Raw genomic sequence first — 21,990 nt, 5'->3', positions numbered from 1 at the left:
CATCCTACCCCTGCATTTACACACTTAAGTATGCAACCACACAACCAGGTGACCAACTCTTTCAACTGCAGCTGTGGGTAAAAATAGAAAAAGAGAAAATCAGGCATTTTCACCTCCAGGAAAGTCCCCTCCAGTCTGTTTGTAGGTCAGTTTCTTTGGCTCCTACTGCAGTCTGGAAAAGATGGAAAGAATAATTTATAAAATACTAGAAGAAAAGCCCGCTCCAAGTTTAGGTAAGAGAGACCTTGTGATTCAAAAGTGACAAAGCATTTTGATAACTTCAGTCTGCATCCAGCAAAACTTTGGCGATATCCCAGTTTTAGCTTCAGTGGTCCATGTACTTATCCACCATCACCACACACTGGCCTCTGGGCAGCCCTGCATCTCCCATGCTTCAAACTCACAGGCTTCTCCTCATTTACAAAAGTAGCTCATCTAAATAGTAGACATCAGAGGAGATATAGCCCAGCCAGAAGGCACCGGACGGTAAGCTCAAGGACATAAGGCATTAGAACTACAACTCTAGTACTGTTTCAGAAACACAGTAGGACCCAGATTAACACCAGTGGGCCCAGATCAACATCAACAGATTTGCTTTTCTTTGGATTTTTCTGATGGAAAATGCTTCATCCCAGCATCTCCTGAAGAAAGCTAATTTTGAGAGATTTAATAATCCAGGGCAGGAAAGGATGGGACACACAACAACAACTCCTGTCCCACATACTAACACAGTGGTGAAGAATTTCCAGCCAGCTTTAGCTGTAAATAAATCAGTAGAGGAGCTGCTTTTTAATCTGCCAAGAAACAACGTTTTTGTGTAAAATCGACTTTTGCTCTGCTGGACCCAGCCTGCAAGTCTGACACAGCCTTGATGAGGTGTAGGCAGGATTTTTTTTTCCTCAATACAGATAGGCATGTTGGCATATTTATTGCTTTCGATGCACATTGGTGCTAAGAAGTCAGAAGGATGCATTCTAGCCAGTGACATGACTAAATTGCTCAATGTTTCATTAATCTCCAACTGCATCCAGATTGAGAACAGCCTTCCTGCAGCGTGAACAAGAAGGAAGGAGACGAAGGAGAGAAAGCAAGCCATCAGAACAGAGAAATCTGTGATGGGTTTGAGTAGCTCACAGGACTGGGACAGACCTCTGGCCAGGTCAGCGCCCTGACTCACGTTCAGGACAGCAATTGCGAAGATGGGTGGTTCTGCAGTTTTATAGCTCCTTAGTGGTTTCACTGAATTTTGTATTCTTCAAAAAGGCACAGCATCCTTTCAGCCATAAACACAGAGTGCATTCAGGGCTCTTGTGGGAAATACCAGGAGGAAAATCAATGCCTTAGTGGATCAAGACAGATCTTTGTTGCTGCAGTCCCTCTGCCTCGTCCCAGGGATGGTTGGACTGTACAAAGCGTGCACTGCTGTTGGCTGTACTGCACCCTGTGTGTGTGTGTGTACACGTGGGAAATGTTGTGCCATTTTTTCCACTCCCTCCCAGCAATAAAACACTTAATCCCTCCCCTCCACCCCCCATCACACCTTGCTATGGCAATGGCAACTCATAAGAACTGCATGAATAAAGCAGCATGAAAAACTGCTGCGCTAGGCTCTTGAGACAGGGACTTCAAGTGTCAGGCCCTGGCCCTTACGACCAGGGCTCTCAAACATTTTGTGTGCTAAAGGAATTAAACTTTAAAACAAAGATGAGATGTGTGATAGTGCATACATCTAGCACTAGATTTGGGGGAGGGAATCAAGCAATTAATTTTAAGAGACATGACAATGCACAGGAGGGGGACTTGCAGAGTCATTACAGAGGTGATCTAAGAAAAGTTCAAAGCTCAGCGGGGATGTTGGAAAGCCAGGGTAACACAGGTCAAGCAAAATCTGTTTCAGAGCTGATGAGGAGGCAAAGATGTGCGCACACACCTGCCTATAGATAAGCATGATCATTTAAGGGCTTCAAGCCCCTTCAACTCCCTCTGAACACTATGGGAGCTGAAGCTGCTAGAATGAGCACTGGTTTAGCTCAGGAATTAAAATTCATGGGAACTGTTGACACAAATGTTTGCTTTCATCCCATGCCAGAACAATTCTGTAGTGCTGTGCAATTCTGGAACTTTTTCCTCAGAAAAATTTGGTGCAGTTCTGCAGTATTCCCTGCTATTCTTTTCTGAGGCCTTTCCTTTCTGTGCCTGCTCTTTTCTTTCAGCTTGCATTTCTTATACACTGAATACATCAGAGTTTTAACTGGAAGATGCCTAAACCAGGATGCAACATTTGAAAGAATAATTCTGAAATACAGAAGTATCTGAATTACCTCAAGTGACAAGCGCTTTGTTCAGCAATCAATTATTTCCATACAAATTTTCATCAAGAATTCTCGTTGCATGAAAAAATGCCAATTACTTGTTCTTGTTTTTTATGTCAGAAAAGGCTATTCTTATAAGGCAGGCATTTCCCTTTTCTAAAGCACTTGAACAAGCTATGTGTAACAGAGAATGCAATCCCATTTCTGTTCTGCCCTGAATTATTCATTACTGGATTACACAATTGCCAGTGTCACTCAAATCCCTCCAGGCTATTTCTTTGCAAAGGGACACAGGTAGATGAGTTTTGCTTTGCCAAGCCAAAGCAATTCGCTTTCTATCTGATGATGCCTGACACGACCACGTCTAGAATGAGAAGAGCAATTGCCAATTTCTACCGAAACATGGGAACAGAGCAGTACTCACAGTCAGGGAATCTCCCAGTGCTCCTATGACTTTGATGTCAGCAGGTTGTAGCTCATGTACTAAAAAACAGTAGGAGGAAAAAAAAAACAAAAAGCAAAGCAGGATTATAGATAAATGACACAAAACACTCTTTAACAGAATAAAAGATCCAAGTCTTTTGTTCCAACCTGGTGGTATTTTCACAGACTTTTAGGGAGAATAAGCCTTAGGTTCTGTGTGTCAGCTAAGCAAAACTTCTTGTCTTTGCTTGCAACAGTATACTCAACTAATGAGGAAATAAATGGACCCTAACAAAGCTTAGAAAAAAAAAAAGAAAAATGGACTAGATATATGTTTAGAGATGCATGCATTCCATCGCTTCTAATTGGTTTTCAGATTTGGGTCATAGATCAATACTTGCCATTAGTAAACTCCCCATAAAGCATACACACAGCGCTCCTATTGTGGTACTTATCAGAGTAGGCTCACCAGGTAGGTCAAACTTGCTGAGCAACTAACCTACTGAGGTAATTTTAATCTGCTGTGTTACTGTATATGATATATGTATAGGATCAATGATCAATGTGATCATATTTATCCAGAGAACACAGTGACTGTGTTGCAGAACTTGCTGCGTATGGCAAGTGAGACTTTCTTTTTTTGCTGCTAAATATATCACCTTTTGTTTTCTTTCCATCTAGGACTTGCAATTTCCAGATCTTCCTGGTTTTAAAAACAAAAGGCAAAAGCTTTCTTATTTGTGATTTCAGCTTAGGAGTACTTTCTCACCTGATGTTGGGACATGACTGGATGGAGTCTGTTCAGAACATGACAGGTCACTGCCCCAATTCTGAAATGACAAGTTACACATTTAGGTAAGCTTATGCTTAAAAGATAATATGGGATTCACATAAGGTTTAATTGTACAGTGATGGACCTGCCGCTGACCAAGGCTGAGCCCATCAGTGATGGTCACAGCACCTCTGTAAATCACATTTCAGAGGAAAAAGAACCCACAAGCGGCCACTTTTTGCCACCAAGAAAGAGAGAGAGAAGATGTAAGAAACTGTGCAGACACCAAGGTCAGTGAAGAAGGGGGAGTGAGGAGTCACTCCAGGCACCAGAGAGAAAGATTCCCCTGCAGCCTGTGGAGAAGACCATGGTGGAGCAGGTTATCCCTCCGCAGCCCATAGGTGATGATGGGGAGAAGAGGTCCCACCTGCAGCCCATGGAGGACCTTACATTGGAGTAGGTGGAGATACATGGAAGATGCTATGACCTGTGTTGGACCAAGCTTCTAGAAGGACCTGAAGTCTAGAGAGAGACACCCATACCAGGGCAGCATTGCTGGGGGGACTCATGACTCTGTGGGGGACCAAGCTGGAGCAGTCTGGGCCTGAGGGACCGCACTGCATGGAAGATACCCACACTGGGGCAGTTGGTGAAGAACTGAAGCCCTGTGGGAAAGGACTCACATTGGAGAAGTTCATGGAGGACTCTCACATGGGTGGGACCCCATGCTGGAGCAGGGGAAGAGTGTGAAGAATGCCCCCTTCCTGACTAAGAAGGAAAACCTCTCATGAGGAACTGAACAAAACCCCCACTCCCCATCACCCCCTGTGACACCTGGGGGGCAGAAGCGAAAGAAATCATGACTAAAGTGAAGTCTGCTAAGAAGGAAGGGGTGTGGGGGGGAAGTGTTTTAAGATCTGATTATACTCATTATCCTATTCTGGTTTCTGTGTGTGTAGTGTAATAAATCAGATTATTTTCTTTTTTTATTCTGTGTTGAGTCTGTTTTGCCTGTGACATTAACTGTGGGATGATCTCTCCTTCTCTCCTAAGCCTCTCAATATATATTTTCTCCCCTGTCCAGCTGAAAAGGGGAAAGATAGACTAACTTTGGTGGGTGTCTGACCAGGGACAAACTGCCACACCTTCCAACCTGAATTATTCTACAATTGCACAATTCTACCATTCAGAGAAAAACTACATGGACCACTGGTCTTAAGAAAACATGGTTAGTACTAAAAAAAAAAAAAAAATTAAGACAACATCACCTGTTCTTGTAAAAAATGGTGTAATAGATTTTATCAGTCACCTAGTTAAAGGCTGGTTGCAGAAGCTAAAAAGGACAGCAGTGCTTATTTTTATATCAGAGGAAACTGTTCCTTCACTCTCTTCTGTTTCTTTCCCTTACCCTATCATTTCAAAAGCTACTGCTGTTGAAATTCAGTGGAAGTGCAAGAATTACCCATTAAAACTATAACCCTAGCTCTGCAGATAAACATTTCAATTCAATGTTGCAAACTATGGCTTACTGAAACAATATCAGCAGTGGCTCTCTGCAAACCCTCAATGCACACAGAGATTTTCATAATTTGACTGGGCATGAGGACCCCCCAGTATGCCAAACTAGGCCAGCTTATTTTGACTGTCTCCCATCACATTTGTATCACTGAGTATCCCTCGTAGGGAGCCTGCATGCCCACAGCCATTTGTCAAGAGCAAGTTACTGCCCCATTTCTTCAGGTCCTATGCCACAACTGTTTCTGCAGTGTGTTTAATTTACCTTGTGGTAGTTGCTCAGCCATGGTGGAAAGTGAATTGCTTTGAAGATGGATCCCTACCACCTCCTTTGTATCTGTCTGTTTATCCAATCTGTGAAGGTGACCGGTGACTACCCTCTACAGGTGAAGCTTACTTCAGTGCATGGCAGTACAGTGGCTCAAGAAGAGAACATGTAAACCTTCCTTTGATCATCTGGGCATTTGGGTTTCTAAGTTATCTTCTCCCTGTTGTGAGGAGCTTGCTATCTGAATTAATAATGCATTTAAATGAGTTTAGGAAGCGCGGCTTGGGTGAGTAGAGAGTAAGGTGGTTTGAGAACTGGCTGAGTGACAGGGCCCAGAGGGTTGTTGTAAGCAGCCTGGAGCCTAGTTGGAGGCCTGTAGTCAGTGGCATGCCCCAAGGGTCTGTGCTTGGTCCCATCTTATTCAACATCTTCACCTGGATGAGGGGGCAGAGTTTGCTGACTTTACTAAACGGGGAGGAGCGGATGACGTGCCAGAAGGCTGCACTGCCATTCAGCAAGATCTGGACAGACCAGAGAATTGGGCAGAGAGGAACCAAATGAAATTCACTAAGGGCAAGTGTAGAGAGTGCTGCACCCAGGGAGAAATAACCCCAGGCACCAGTACAGGTTAGGTGTTGAGGTGCTGGGAACTAGTACTGCAGAGAAGGATCTGGGAGTCCTGGTTAAGAACAAGCTCTCCATGAGACTGCAGTGTGTCCTCATAGCCAATAAGGCCAATGGGATCCTGGAGTGCATTACAAAAGTGTGGCCAGCAGGTCAAGGGAGGTTATCCTCCCCCTCTACTTTGCCCCAGCGAGGCCACACCTGGAGTGGTGTGTCCAGTTCTGAGCTCCCCAGTTCAAGAAACATGGAGAACCACTGAAGTGAGCCTAGCAGAGGGCTAAGAGTATGATTAGTGAGGTGGAGGGTCTCTCATATAAAGAAAGGCTGGCAGAGCTGGGGCTGTTTAGTCTGGAGAAGACTGAGAAGGGATCTAATCAATACTTATATCTAAAGGGTAGATGTCTATCGGATGGGGCCAGACTCTTCTCAGTGGTGCCCAGTGACAGGGCATGGGGCAATAGGTACCAACTGGAACAGGCACAAACTGGAACACATCTCAATATAAGGAAAAACTTCTTTACTGTTGTGGAATTCCCTCCTCCAGAGGTATTCAAAACCCACCTAGACACAATCCAGTGCAACCTGGTCTAGATGATCCTGCTTCAACAGGGGGGTTGGACTAGATCTCCAGAGGTCCCTTCCAAACCCTATCATTCTGCAATTCTGTGATCCCAGATGAATTACTTTTGAGCACAATTTTGATCCCATTGCAACAATTAATACAACTAATTTTGTTTGGCTTGGGGAGGAGGGGGGAGGAGAGGGAGGGAAAGGGAGGGGGGTGAAGAGTTTAGCATTTGTTTAGACAGGAAAAAATGCAATGCAAGATAGACTTCCCTTTCTGAAAACTGGCAATAGTTTATCTCATCTACAAATTCAGGAAGATGTGTGAACTAACACCAGATACAGGTGTGCATAGTTTGCTAAAATGCAGCAGAAGATGCAACAATTACCTCTATTGGCTCATTAGTGGGCCCCACTGTTGGATATGTGTAGTTGCTATTCTTGTATGTTCCCAGGAATGGTTTGTTCTGGAGAAATAGGAATACAAAAGTAAAAGAAATTAGGCAATAAACGCACAGCACAGCCCATACCAAGTGATACCTAGACATCACATCACCAAGAAAGCAATTGCCTAAAGCTGCAAAATTGTGGTCTGGATTCTGAAATCGTGGCCCTTCCTTAAAATTCAAAGGAAAGATTTGTGTTTAGCACCCTAGAGGAAAAAAGATATGTGCCAGATAATGATTACTGTTCAACACCTTCCTCTCCTAACCTTCCACAAATAGCGTAGACATTATTAGATGTTTAATTCTTTCAAGAGACACAGGTGTAAAGTCTAGAAAAACTGGGCAGATCTTCCTGTCATAAGCAGAGGGGAGATGAATGACTGATTGCTGAATGGATCACTGTCCCCCCAAGGGAGGTTGCAGAAATTGCATGGTTATTTTTGTCTTCTACCAAAGCAATGTGTATTCAGAAACACATTCCATAGCCTAAAAAACAATTCACCAAAATGCCCACTGATCTTAAATTAAGAGCAATTCCAGTATCTGCATGAGGAAGTCTTATAAAGCACTAAAACCAAAATGCATATTTAATTGATTAGAAGACCCACAGCTCCTTTATATCCAGGATTTTATCCTACATTAAGTTGCCTCAATACAGGTAATTTTCCTTGACTTGTTGGGCCCTTGCAACCTGGGACACATGATATTTTCATGGACAAAACTACCTGATGTAGTTCGAAAACTAGAAAGGGTGGGAACAATGACCAAAATTTGTGGGTATCAGAATCTGAAGTAATTTACTACTCCCTTTAGTAACACAGAAGGTAAAAATCTATTTATTCCTTTGTAACACTGTTTCATAGTCTTTGCCTCAGAACTTTCTGAGCAGGGAAAGCTACTGGCAATTCTATCAATGGCTTCGTCAAAGAACTGCAGGCTTACCATTGCTGAAAACAATGCCCATCTATTCTTTGCAAGGGATGTAAAACTTTTATATGCCTACTTCTGAAATGCAACATCTTTGAATAGGCATGTGTAAAGGAGAAGTGTCACAAAATTCGCATTATCTGGCATTGAAATTGTTGCTAAGTTAATTTAAGCTAACTGGAAAGAATTCCAGGTAAAGTGAAGCAGGATCGATTTAAGTGAATCTGAGGACTTGTGAAACGTGCTGATTAAAAGGCAGCAGATGTTTCTTTTCTGACAGAATGGACATGATATGGACCAAATCCTCCTGTATGTATGACTTGAACGACTGTCTCCAGACCCTAGAGAACGGCTCAGCTCCCTGATCTTCTCAGTTCTTTGGCCTCTTCACTGAAACTGCCGAAGAAAGGGAGCCAATTACTGCTGACTGTGGCGGTCGTTTCCACGTGCTGATTCCTAGCAACTGTACTGCAAGTTCAGCAAGAGTCTGAAGTGTTCCTGTTACGGATCAGGCCGTGAAAACCGACCTGCCACTAGTTCAAGAGAGAACAGACACTGCGGTTTTCAGAGCCACTGTGGTGCCCAAACCCCATTGATTCTGATGAGAAAGTTGATGCAGCTTATTCTGTTGTTTGCTCCTGGAGCTGCCGCTGTGCTTCACAAACAGAACAAAACACAACCTCCTCTGCTACAACAGAAAGCACACACAGCGCCGTGTTGTCAATCGGTATCTACGGCACAGGAAAAGGCCAAGGAACACCCGAGCACCTCTTCACTCGGAGGTAAGCAGAGAACAAAAGTTCTCAGTAAACCCGTTCTGGACATGTCAAACCCCTGCTCCCTGCAGCGAGCACAAGCATGTACAGCCATCTGATACCCAGTTCCCACAACGTGGGTATATTTACCTGAATCGGACAGTCGAGGACGATGTCAGCCGTGAAATCAAAGGAGTCAGTTTTTTGGTCCACAGGCTGTAACTAGAAATGAAGAGGCAAAAAAAACCTCACCACTCTCTTTTGTAACCACGTTGGCTCATCTTACATTTGTGTAACAATTTTAATCCAAAAAGAATCTAAGCATACCTTTCAAATTTATATAAAGCTGCCTGTATTTACAGACCTTGATTTACCCGAGGCTGAAATGCATCTACTTCTCAGGAACATGGCAACTGCGTAACAAAACAGCAACTCTAGAAAGAAGCTTAAAATGGGAAGTGGAAAGCTATACTGGATGAGTTTAAACTCCTGGAGGATTTTGGCAGGCACATAAAGTACCTTGGAATTTCGCCAGAAGGCAAGGTCATAAACTCTCTCCTCTTGCATAAAAAACAAGACACTAAGACTCCCTCAATTTTTAGAGCTAAGCTGCACGATGGCATCTCCAACAAAAGGCTGTTTATGTATAGAAGATTAAACCAAATATAATTAGAGGTACTGCTTGATGATTGCAAGCAATCATGTCAGCTGTTAAGACATTACCCCACAGTACGTAGAAGTTACCATCTAGGATCTGAGATACCACCTCTGACTGCACATGTACTCCTACTGCGCTGCAATGCTAATTAAAACGTGTTTACTTAAGCAATCTTTAACGACTCGCTTTTATTGACCTTTACTCATTTCCAAAGGTAGTAAAACTGAACTGAATAAAAGCCTCTCCACTTCCTAATGAGACATTCACAACACGTGGATTTAAAACAAACTTTTAAGTAATCCATTTGAAATTACCGTGTGCAGTTACAATTCCTTATTTGGTGGTTTCCCAAACCAACCCATAGAAACATCATCCTCACGGAATGCCCATTGTCATGCAAGGCAGGACAGTAAAGTAGACTTGAAGTCACTCAGCTGACAACACCAATGACTGTGATCATGCACTTAGAGTACCCCTCTTCTCCCCACACACCGTAAGAAGCGGAAGGTTCTAGGCTGAGAACAGCACCAAAACCCGAGGGTACCTGACTAGTTAGGAAGGTCCAGGGCTATCCAGGCCTTCATTGCAAAGGTTTATTACAGAGATTATTTTAAGGGCAGTCAGGTCTAGCTAGAAACCACATTACAGACACAGCCTGTCATCTTACCACAGCATTCCAAAGAGCCTTGGCAAGCTGAGAATGGCCTTTCTGGCTTGGGTGGAAGCAGTCAGGTGAAAAGTAGGAGAGATCTGGACGTCCATCCTACAGATGAAAGTGTAAAAGACATCTGAGGGCAGAAGAATCCACATGGCTTCAACCTGGGGGTTCTGAGCCAAATCAGAGCCCACAATAGGAGGTTCATGCTACTTGTGCTTGCTGCTCCAATGCAGAAAGTCTCATGGTTGCCTGCTGGTATAAATGAGCTACCAGAAACATTTTAACTAGAGAAGCTTATGTTCCCCCAAGGGCAGGGTCCACTGAGAAGTAGCAAAAACACCATTTTCAACTACATGTCCAACCCCTCTTCAGCTTCTGCAATCAAGATAGGCTCTGCCCCTTGGCACATCATCAGAACTGGCACCACAGGCACCGCTGTGCTCTGCAGTACATTTACATGGTAACCAGCATGTTATGGATGTTTTACCAGAAGGAAGAAGGCCCATCTGCTTTCTCACAGCTGTGAGTACTGCAAGTTTGAAAGGAGCAAGAAGCAAGTAAGTGTTTGAGGGAAGGCAGCCAGGCTGCCCAGGCATACCAATACGGTCACTTTTCTGAGCAAAGCTGTACTTTAACACAGATACTGGAGCATCTGAAGGAAATGGAGTTTGGAAATTTAAATATCTTGGCTTTCATGTGAATACTGAGATGAGAAGGGGCTTAGGTCATAGATGACAAAGGACAGTTTTTGGTCAGAGAAATCCTTCCTCAAAACTTGTGCAGGATTTGATTCAGTGTGTTTAGTCTATCTTATTGGTGGATTACTACCAAAATTTGCATCTGTACCAGATCTTTTGCAAAGTTTAGAGGCAGAGTTTTCAGCTCAGGAACATCTAAACATTGTGTGAGATAAGAAAAAACAGCACCCTGAACCTTCTTAAAATCTGAAATAATCCTTATGAGAATATAAAAATATCAGAAATATTTCCCTGCTTTTGTTTTATTTCTATGCTCCCTACCTCAGTACCAAAATCCCTGAGGATGACTTTTCACAGGAGCCAGCTTCACAACAACAACTCTTCAAAGCCTGTTTTTCTTGTGAAGCTCTGTAGCAGCATCTGAACTTTTCAAACCTGTCCCTAGCTATTGCTAGCATTTTCAGGATCACTTTGGTTCAATTATACCAGAGCAATTCCTGCTCAGTATTTTGCCCCATTTGCTCTTAGTTTCAGATGAGACAGGAAAGTATAGATGCATGTGAAAATTAGGAAATAGAGTTTCAGTTTCGGAGAAGGTTTTGGTCATTCCCTAGATTCATAATTTACTGAGACTTACCATTCAAGGAACTGAAATATAATTGCAAATAATGGGGAAAAGGGCTCACTTCGTTAAACTACTACTTTCACCAGATTGTATGGAAACTTCTCTTCCTGTCTGACAGAGTGAGTTATGGGATATGAAGAAGCGATGCTGCAGTCTCTACTGAGCAATGCAGTGATGTTGGTTCAAGAACTATAACGTAATATCTCTGTCTTTTATTAATCATCCTATATTTCAGAAAGAAAAAATATCTGTGTACCCTTCAGAACATACACAAAGTAGAATTAATATTGATAGCACAATACATAAAAAATCTGATGTACTATAACAAAAAGCAACAAGTTCTTATAAGAAAAGTATAGAACAAGCTGAAACTATTTTGTGTACACACACGTTTAGTCCTTTGCATGCAGAAGTCTTTAGACCATACCTGACCAAGAGGTATCTTGGGATTTTGGAGGAAAGGCTGGATGACTACTGTGAAATTTTCATGAGTATCATATCTGGCAGATTCTACTAGTGTCTGAATGCCACGCTGAAAGGAACAAAACAAACAAGAAGCAATAAACCATCAATATCTCTGCATCATAACTGGGGGTTTGGGGTGTTTTTTTGTTTGGTTGGGGTTTGTTTCTTCCTTTTTTTTTTGTTTTGAGAGCCTGCGAATCCAAAAGGAAGCTTTTACTTCTTAACTGAAACAGCCACAGATGCTGGCAAAAGCCTTGCAAAGTGGCTGACAAGGCCGGAACACAGTCCTACAACTGCTTGTGGGGGACAGGATTTTGGTAACTAAACTCCCACACATATCCATCTGCACTAGAAAACAATTTTTTTCTGAAGAGCTTTGCTGCTCTTGGTTTTGGCCATATGTTTTGGACAGCACCAAATTACCTCTTGCTAAGCTTGCAGTTGAGTAAAGTATTCCCATGATGTGTTGCTTGCAAATCTAAAGCTCACCACCCCTGGAAATAAAGTAACCGCACCCCTTGATAAACATACCTGGTAAGCTTTTGTGGCTTCCCTCACCATTGTTAAATTTGTTGAGTTTTCTTCTCCTGTGAGAACACAGCTACACAGATAACTGTGGGAGAGCACAGAGGGGAAAACATGAATAGAATTAGAGATCTGAGAGTGCAGAAGTCATCCTTTGCCACCCAACACCCTCATGACATGGAAGGAACCAGGAAACCTGTATAGCTCTGGTTTTGTGAAAATATCTTATTGTTCTTGCCATTGATCATAACTTCAACCTTTAGTCTTATTTTTTGCCTCATGTGAGTGATACTACTCAAATCAGTTTGGTTTCACCCCCAGGCATATCAAACTGATGTACACAGTACTATGATAGCTTGTCCCATTCATTACACCCTGGCATCCAAGGCCCTGCAGCCTGACAGAGGTACATGCCAGCCCCTCTGGAACTAGAAAACACATCTTTGAAATTTACCGTCCACATTGCCTCTGAGCTGATACCTTTCCAATCAACAATTCCTTCTGCATTCCCAAGACACAGAATTTGTCCCTGTCTGGGGGGTCAGCAAAGAATGCAAATTACCCACTGCAATAAAGTCTCTGAAACAGGAGAAACCCGTCTACTCTGCAAATACTTCACAGTCCCTCAAAAAGCCTGAAAATCCAAAGGCTTGTGGACTTCAGCCCCACCTTGAAGAACACTGTGTCAATAACTTTAACTCCAGCTCAGTGAGGTATGTGTTATGTATCACAGGAAACCTTGCACTTCTAGGCTTGGCCAAAACACAGAGGTCCACTGACAATACTTAAGTTAAAGCCAAGAGAAGGCAACACCATCAGGCAGGGTGATGTCAGGCAGCTCAAATGATGAGATGAGCATGGACTAACAACACGCTTTATCATCACGGACAGTTAAGCTCAGGTACAAAAACAAGTCAAACAAGCCTTACTCTGCCATGTAGGTGGGGCACTGAATTTGAGTATCCACAAACAGCTGTCTCAGAGGGAGGAGGTCCATCACTTCAACCAGACTCACTACAGCTTTGGGAACCTGAAAGGCAAGTCAGACTTCAGCTTTGAAGAAACTGGTTATGCAGCCCACGGTGCATTTATTTAACTCCTAATTCCAGCTGTTTGATACCCCTTCCCTTTCTCCATTGTTGAGGTGGAGGAAAAAACCCACACCCAAAAAACCCAAAACACCCCACAACAAAAGCAAACTCCCTCCCACTCAGCTTTTACTTCTTTTCCAACACAATGGTCCAGTGTTACTGGCTCTCATTCCAGACAGCATCTCACTATTCACCAGCCTGTTATGTACGGGCTAGAATGCCAGGACAATTTCACAGCACTTGCCTCCGTGTGCAGGATATCAAGAGTTTCTTGAATCCTTCTGATGAAATTCGCAGCTGAGTAGTGGTCCTGATAGAAAGAGAAGGGATTACTGCTAAATGGACACACAAGACATTTTGGTTGGGAGGCTGGAGAATCACATTAATTCACTTCCTTTTCTGCCATACAAGACTGTGGTCAATAGAATGTTCTTGCTTTTTTCTAGAGATCATGGTTTTTAGGCACTTCAATTACTCTAAAATATAGAAAGACTCAGGGAAATTTTGGATTTAAATTAAACCTTGTTGAGTAGCAGTGCATTTAACCCAAATCCACCGGGTCCTTCAAGTAAAGATGCAGAAAAGCTGAATCTGAATGCATGTTGAAGAGCAGAATCCAAGCAGCCATAGGCATGCTCACAGCCAGCTGATAAGCTCTCATAAAATTAGGTGAAATCATTGCTAGTCAAGGTCATAGCTATAAATAAAGCTATAAAACTTGGCAGCAGCAGTAAAGATGCCTAGTGAGGCTCCTGCAGAAGCAGCAAATTTCTCAAGCACAAGGGGTTGCAGGAGAATTGAAAAGGCTTACAAAAAGTTAGCATATTAAAGGCAAGAGAGGAAGAAGCACCTGCCATGTGCCCACTCAAGTCCCATCACTTCCTTATGGCAGCCCTAAGGGTTTATCCACAATCCAGGAAAGAATAAAATCCAAATGATATTAAGCACTGCAGCAACATCCCTCATACATGCTTCACCTGTTCCTAGCACGTCCCTACACAGTGAGTAGGGAGAACTGTAGGACCGGACTAGTGGTAGCTCAAAAAGTGGTATCATTCTTTCTGAGTTTGACTGAGTTCAAGAAGTGTCTGAACAATGCTCTGACTTGGCTGGCCCTGTGTGGAGCCAGGGGTTGGACTTGATGATCCCTATGGGTCCCATCCAACTCAGGACATTCTGTGATTCTAAAGAGGCCATGCTAGCATACTGCCAGTTATGACATCAGAGGAATGAAGGTTTTCTTCTTTTCCACTTTTTGCTTGTAGTCAAAAGACAGTAGCAAAGACAGTGTTTCCTACCCTGGAGTAAACCAGAGAGAACACAACCATCCTACTCAGCTGCTGGTAACTGGTTTTGTATCAGGGCATTATCAGCCCCAACCGCCATCAAAATATACAGCAGCACATATAACTCGTGCTATCTCCATGGAGGCTCTGAGGATCTGTGGAGACTCTGAGGATCCATGGATTTCCCTTGACATGTTCCTACACTGACATGACAATCCCACTACAGTTTCTGCTAATCACTTCACTACTCACGGGGTCCTTGCAATAGTTGCACAGATCGTTGCCTCCAATCTGCACCGTTATGAGTTTCCAGTCACCACTGAAGTTGATTCTCTGCATGATAAAGAAAACAACGAGTCTGAATTTCTTTGACTTTGTGATATGCACATGGTACTACTGCAGGTGATGCAACACCTGATTGTTTTCATGCTGTAAGATTAAAGGAGTCCCAGAAAACTTACACTATCAGTTTTCATTAGTCTCAGGAGATTTCTTGCTTGGGCTGGTAAGTGCCTGTGAAGAAGGACAACTAGTGAGTGAAACAAACACCTTTATGGACAGTTCAACATCAACGTCCCTCAGACACCTTAAATCAAGTTTCAGGTTATCAGGAGGGCTGAGTGACCATACAATGCAATCCTCACATTGCCGTGATTGAATTACACATTCACATCTTTGTGGAAAGTCAACATAAAATTGAACTTGAATACTGATTTCACCCAAGTTCAGTAATTAATTTGGCACTGTAATTTTAGCTTCTATTACAGTGCCCTTCGCACCTAAAGCAGCTGAAAAACCAGACACAGCAACATGTTTGTAAGCAGATGGCCTGTTCAGAACTAGGCTGTTATCAATCTATTCCTTGTGGACTAAAACAACAAGGGAATGGCAAGTGTTAATAATTAATTGACTCTCTGGAGCAATGTTTGGGCATACACCACGGCTGATGTGCTCCCACCACAAAGCTGAAGTGTTTCAGAGTTCCCTGTGTACATGTCCCTCATTTCTGCAGCTTCCACCCAGAGGCAATACTTAATTTTCAATTGTGTAAAGCAGCTCTGTGCACACCACCTGTCCAGGGGGAATAAAAATTCAATCAACTTGCACAGTTACACAGACAAGTGTACAAGGACAGCCTTTCTGGTTTCCAATAGCCCAGTGAGCACTTTTGTCTCTCTGTTGTATATATACACATACATAAATATATGTATGCCAGGAATGTTAAGTTACCTAGGCTGAACACTGCAACCTTGTGTGACTGCCCTGACATGTGATCCTCATATATACATAGGAAAGAGAATGTGTTTGGAAAGCTTTGGCCTTCCAGGCAACTCTGTAGCATGGCATGAGCTGCATCTCCCTTCAGGCTCTCGTTAGAAACACTTCATTGGCTGTCTATCATTTCTGGAAGCACATCAGCTGACATTAAGTACGACACTTGTTTTGTATGGGAAACAGAGCTCAGCCCTCCTTTGTAATGCTGTGTTTACTGTAGGAGCAGGAGACCCTGCATCACCACCCTTCTCCAACGGAACACTGATCTAACAACACTAATGTAAGAGAGGATTTAGTGGCGAATGAGCGCTGTCACACCTCTGCTTGTGATACAGACACTGCATGCAGTAACTCTGCTCACTGTTACCTTCCTTCAATGTCACAACCTACTTACTGATATGCCAAAGCTACAAGCAGTCATGATTTCCTTCTGCTCTTACTGTAGAAATCAGTAAGACAGGACATTGACTTCAACATTGTTCCAGAGGTAAACACCACTTAGTGAGCTGGCAGCCTACAGCACCTTCAATTCACATGCAGCCACTGAAGTGCTGATGCATCCCTAGCACAGGCAGTAAGATCTAATGTCTTGAACAAAGCAGTGCCAGCTATTGTCCACCCTTGAGCTGTAGTCTCCAACAGTGTTAGACCTTGATAAACAGAAACATTTTGCTAGCAGGCAATGCAGATATTCACAGTTCCTGTCACCTGATCTCTCCTCTCAGTCTTAAATTAACCACCTTTTTTCCACATGAAATCAAAGGTCTCAGCCAGGCTCGGCTTCAACAACATGCTTTAGATGTAGCTTTAACTCCAGCATGTCCACGCAGTCTTAGGCAATGAATGCAGATAGGATTAGGGACATTTTGCTAAATGAGGCCTGCACTGCTACATTGCCATCAACTTCACTAAAGAACTCTTCCAAGCAGCCACTTATGTCATTCTAGGAAACTCTTACACCTGATTTACAAAATCTGGTAAGAGTGCAAAACTACCTGATTTCAGAAAGGTCCCAGCTCCTCTGGGAAGCGGTTTCCAAATTAGCACCAAAAATTGAGCCAGAGCAAGTAGCAATTCTGAAATACCAACATTACCTGGTGGACCCTTTTTGCCCTCTGAATCACAGGAAGAAGAATATCTTTGGCTGATGAAGAATAAATGCTGTATCACACCATAATTCCAGGGTCAAATACATAAAGTAGGAGAAAGTTTTCCTTATGTCACAATAGATTTCAATGTTCACCTAGGATGCATTCATCTTCTCATATGCATCAAGAGCCACAATGTGACAGAACAAAGCCCCAAAAGCAGCATCTCAAAGTTCAGAGATATTAGTGTAGCAGTTTACAGGACTTTACTTTTGCACACCTTTCTATAGAGAGTTATGAGACAGAAACAACAGCAGATGAACAGAAATGTGGGACAATTGTTGCCTGCGTCTCCTTGCTGAATGTTTACAAACCGTGGTTGCAGAACATACGTAGCTCTACTTCACCATGTTTATCCAGTCTAGCTTCTTGCATGGGAAGAGAGAAGACTAATTGGCATGGATGAAGTAGACAATTTTTCGTTAGACTAACATCTATCAACTTATTTCATATAGCCTACAAATAATTATTTAATAGTAATACCTCAGTTGCTCCTGATGCAAACTACTTTAAGTCCCATTAGTGACTTGAGATCTTGCGTATTCTGTTTTAAATCCTCCCACCACTCCAAAAAACCTGCTCAGGATTTAGCTGGCAGAAAATACAAGACAGGCACCAATCTCTTTCTTTCCCACAAGCAAAAACTGAAGCTAATCTGGATATATGCTGTGTGCCAAAGTATGTTGTAAATTCTCATGAATGGCTGAATCAGAGCCATAATCCTTCCATGTTTCACTGACCTACACAGATATATTCAATCACCACTAAGAAACAAAATCCCTTCTTAGGTGGCAGGGGGACTGTAGGATATATCAGGGCACCTACCAGACTACTTCTGTCAGGAAATCCAAGTATTTGCTGAGATTGCTAGTATGAGTCAGAAGTTACTCAAGGCTACCATGAGAGCAATGAAAATACCCAAAAATCCTAACAATCCTTGCATTTGAACTTCACTTCCAAGACTTCTTTGGGAAGTAAGAGGAAATTTTTTTTTAAACAAACAAGCAAAGGCCTGGGTAATATCAACTAACAATGTCAAATTCAGGCATGGTCTGCCAGAACCTGTGCCCAAAGTATGACTAAATTCCAGCAGCCATCTGTTCCGTTAATTAGATAGCACTGACTCCTTCAATAAGAAGCCAGGGATGTCTAGGGTAAGCAGTATAGCAAAGCTGAATTCATGCATCCTCCCAGGTGTGACTAAAAGCAAAGAGCAAATTCAGATGACTGGAAGATGTTACATTCCCTATTATACTGGCAGAACTAGCTGCAACTGCACCAGACCTGCAATGCACCAAAACCCAGATATGACCATCAGCATCTCTCCTTTCTTCAGATTCCAGACTGTGGCTAGCTTTTTTTCCCTTCTCTCTTGACCACTCTTGCTTGCTTATCCAGAAGCCTGAGGCCAGAATTTTATGGCATATTTAATCTAGTTTTTCCTCCTAGAATCTCTTTACCAATACACTACATGCCCATTTTCTGAAAATTATTCAAAACAACCACGCTCTCAGAGATTTACTGACAGGCAGATAAAGGAATAGATGTAGAAGAGTAAGGATATAAACCATCACCTCCAAACAGTTTCTGCTGCTTGTGGATTTCATAACCAGGACTGTTGGCTTCATTTGAAAGTTCAGCTATGAAATAAGCCCATACATTCAAGATGTTTTGAGCCAATTTTCAATTCTAACTAGACTGGTTTTGTTTGCCTTTTCATAGCAAGTTGTGACAGCACATGAGACAGTTGAAAGGGAATTAGATGAAGCATCCATCACCTGCAAATGTAAAACAAAACACTACATACTCAGCCTGTGCTCCAGGAACTGCCTGGTTAAGGAATGCATTGGAACTGTTCTCATTCCCAGTGCCGGTTGAATGGCCCACGATCTCAAGATTGAACTCTCGAAAGATGTCTGAAAAAGAAAGATGGCAATGAAGGGAGAATGACTACATCTGCTCCCTGTCTACAGGCACTAGCACACACCAGCACTGCCACAGTTTGCTCTCTGAGAGCACAGCCCAGCTGCTGCAGCCTCCAGTCAACTAGCTGCATCCAACAGGCAGCAGCAGCGAGAGGGATCACCAGCTGGCAGTGACTCAGAGAGCAGTGTGCTTGCTGTGCCCTGCACTGTCACCAGCAGATAAGACCAGCAGAACTGATGACTGCTGTGTGCAGTTCTCTCATGTTATAGGGGTTAAAACCTAAAATAAAATCCTCAGTCACATGATGGTGACTTTGTGAAGCAAGCCTGAGGCAGGCTTCAGCCCAGGAGCTCCTTTTCAGCTAGAGGACCTGAGTCTGCTTCATGGCTGTGCAAAATCTCATACTACTGACAAATATGAAGAAGAAAGCCTCTGATGTATGGTTCTGATGAAATCCCACCATGTTCTCCATTACTTCCACAGCAGTTTCCAAAAGGAAGTTATCAGAGTAATTCGTAGCTGAGAGTGAAAATTTTAACATTAGAAACTGTGAAGGCTGACTTAATCTCAAAGACTGAGTTTAACCATACTTGTCAAAAGTAATAGCATCCAATACATAAATTAATTGCTTATTTTAATTATATTCTTGCTAAAGTCTGTTTATACTAATGAGCAACACACAGAGGGACAGTTTACAGGCCCTTTTTAAATGGAAGTTTATCACAGCTGATCCAAACAAACTCGAGTGGCTTTACATTAACAATAGACTGAGCTATGAGAAGTTGCATGTTTCAGTGAAAAGAAGTTAGAATTATTCCCTTCAGGTTACATATACAAGTAGTCAGCTTTATTTACCAAAAATGTCCACCCTGTGCAAACATTTCTTTCTGGAAAAAGCTGTGACAGAGTGTTCATTTAAAGCAAATCATAGAATGGTTTGGGGTGGAAGACACCTCAAAGATCATCTGGTTCCAACCCCCCTGCCATGGGCAGGGACACCTTCCCTAGACCAGGCTGCCCAAGCCCCATCCAACGTGGCCTTGAACACTGCCAGGGAGGGGGCAGCCACAGCTTCTCTGGGCAACCTGTGCCAGTGTCTCAGCACCCTCACAGGGAAGGATTTCTTCCTAAGTATCTAATCTAAATCTCCCATCCTCCAGTTTAAGGCCATAGTAAGCTTATTTAGAAATTTAAATAACATTCACCAAGCAGTTGAGAAGGGAGAATGAAAAGAAGGGAAAGGAATTTCTAGCTGCTTCTCAGCTTCACTGAAGAACTCAACTTCTTATTCATTAGTCCTAGGTTATTCTTTCTTTGAAAGGTTGTTCTTGTGAATTACTCCAAAGCAGCTTTGAGATATTCTATAAATATATGAGAAATCAGCCCGTTCCCTCTCCAGTCCTGCCAATGAGAACTAGCAAAGCATTTACTTACTAGGTAGAGTTGTTACATTTTGTAATGACATATCTCCTCCGATACTAAAACAAGAAAGAGAAATTACAGTCACTCATCTCTTCGCTGGATACAGACAATAATCAAAATTAAAACCTACTGCACATCATGAGATTTGGTAACTATCAATCTATCAGTTTTTGTGGAAAAGACAGAAGTGTTATTGGGGCTGACGTTTTGGTGGGAAAGATGCTTGTCAGAAGGATTTCATGATCTTGCAGCTGCACAGGAGCATAGTCAATCATTATGAAATGGCAGAAAAACGCCCAGGACAGCTACATACTTGGATGATTGAACTCTGAGGTTCTGCAGATTAGAAGGTTGACTTTGCGACCAGTTCCAGCCTCACAAAGACACTATAAGGCAGCACCAAACAGCCCCTGGGTTACAAAAGAACTGCAGCATCTCCTCACTGTCTTCTGCTTTCTGTGCAGGCAAATGTTCTCTCCAGCTTTTTAATTGGTGGAACACACTGAGGCCACACTGGCTTATGGAGACGTTTTAGGACAGCACAGAACTGCTTCAGTTAATGTCAGTCAACTACAACTTCACATTAAAAAAATGTAGTTTTTATGACTGTGTTCTGCATGTGGTAAAAGTTCTCTGGTTAAACAGTTTTCCATGGTGGTGCTACAAAAAGTCGAGAAAACACAAACTTTGTAAAGAAGCCCCAAAAGCAACCAGTTCAGACTTGTTTGTTCCAATGATTTTTCTCCAATTTTGTATATTTCCGATTTGCTGTCCCACCATAAAAATACAATCTGTCACAAGCATCCAAAGATGAAAGCACGAGAGAAGTCAAAAGGCTCTATCGAAATCCAATGCTGAAAATGTTTACTGTGAAGCCACCCTTATGTCAAACCCCGACTCTTGGTACCTCTTCACAAGAAACACTAACCCAAGAAGCAACTTCTTTTTTTTTTTACTTTCTGACAACTGAAATCCCCAAAACATGTGGTAGAGAATAATATTCTTTAGAGGAGAGAATGTATATCTCCTCATCACCTTGGTTGAAGACTTACCTCCAAGATAGTCCCCGGTATTCAGTGTCCAAATCCAGGAGATTATCCGAGGCAATTCCTGTACCAGCCTGGACATTATTTTTCATTAGTCAAATAAAACTGATGCACAATTACTAACATAATAGTCATTCATGCATAGTCATTTTATTTACTTCTGAATGCACCCCTTCAAAAGCTTTGAAGGCATCTGGCTTTTCCCCATCCTTCCTCCTAAAGGACGCATCGATAGCTTTTGTAATTATTTACAAGCATCATAGTGTATATGACGCACAAAACGAGGGAGCTGTGGAACAAAGGCTTTCCTCTCATGGGTCTAGATGAGCTGAGTAACTCACTTATGGTTGCATTACACAAGCATGATGAAAATCTCTCAAACACACACGTGAAGATTTTTGGCAAATGATAAGGAATTCTATACAACTCAGAAAACAAACGTATCTCAGAAAGAAGCAGCATAATACAGCTACACTGATCGAAAAGTATTGTGCTAAACAGTGAAACTTGTACTACTGCAAGGAGGAAAACACTCTACACCTTCCCTGAAAAAAGAGGCAA

At 42.5% G+C, this 21,990-nt stretch overlaps 1 protein-coding gene across 1 annotated transcript in view; it reads right to left on the bottom strand.

The window, feature by feature from the left end:
- The window catches only part of PLB1 (phospholipase B1), a gene marked incomplete at both ends in the record, with an annotated part of 94,886 nt that overhangs the window by 16,189 nt on the left and 56,707 nt on the right, over positions 1-21,990 (bottom strand). Inside the window, 15 exons of the mRNA XM_084261093.1 lie at positions 114-172; positions 2,737-2,795; positions 3,505-3,565; positions 6,868-6,945; positions 8,757-8,828; positions 9,932-10,027; positions 11,673-11,777; positions 12,242-12,323; positions 13,165-13,265; positions 13,571-13,636; positions 14,865-14,945; positions 15,074-15,125; positions 18,843-18,951; positions 20,396-20,439; positions 21,436-21,503. Coding sequence (XP_084117219.1) covers positions 114-172; positions 2,737-2,795; positions 3,505-3,565; positions 6,868-6,945; positions 8,757-8,828; positions 9,932-10,027; positions 11,673-11,777; positions 12,242-12,323; positions 13,165-13,265; positions 13,571-13,636; positions 14,865-14,945; positions 15,074-15,125; positions 18,843-18,951; positions 20,396-20,439; positions 21,436-21,503 — 1,133 coding nt within the window. The remainder of the gene's footprint in view (positions 1-113; positions 173-2,736; positions 2,796-3,504; positions 3,566-6,867; positions 6,946-8,756; positions 8,829-9,931; positions 10,028-11,672; positions 11,778-12,241; positions 12,324-13,164; positions 13,266-13,570; positions 13,637-14,864; positions 14,946-15,073; positions 15,126-18,842; positions 18,952-20,395; positions 20,440-21,435; positions 21,504-21,990) is intronic.

The sequence above is a fragment of the Gallinula chloropus genome (genome assembly GCF_964237585.1).
Source record: "Gallinula chloropus genome assembly, chromosome: 3".
Taxonomy (NCBI): domain Eukaryota; kingdom Metazoa; phylum Chordata; class Aves; order Gruiformes; family Rallidae; genus Gallinula; species Gallinula chloropus.
The sequence above is the reverse complement of the archived record's forward strand: the minus strand, read 5'-3'. Positions and strand labels throughout refer to the sequence as shown.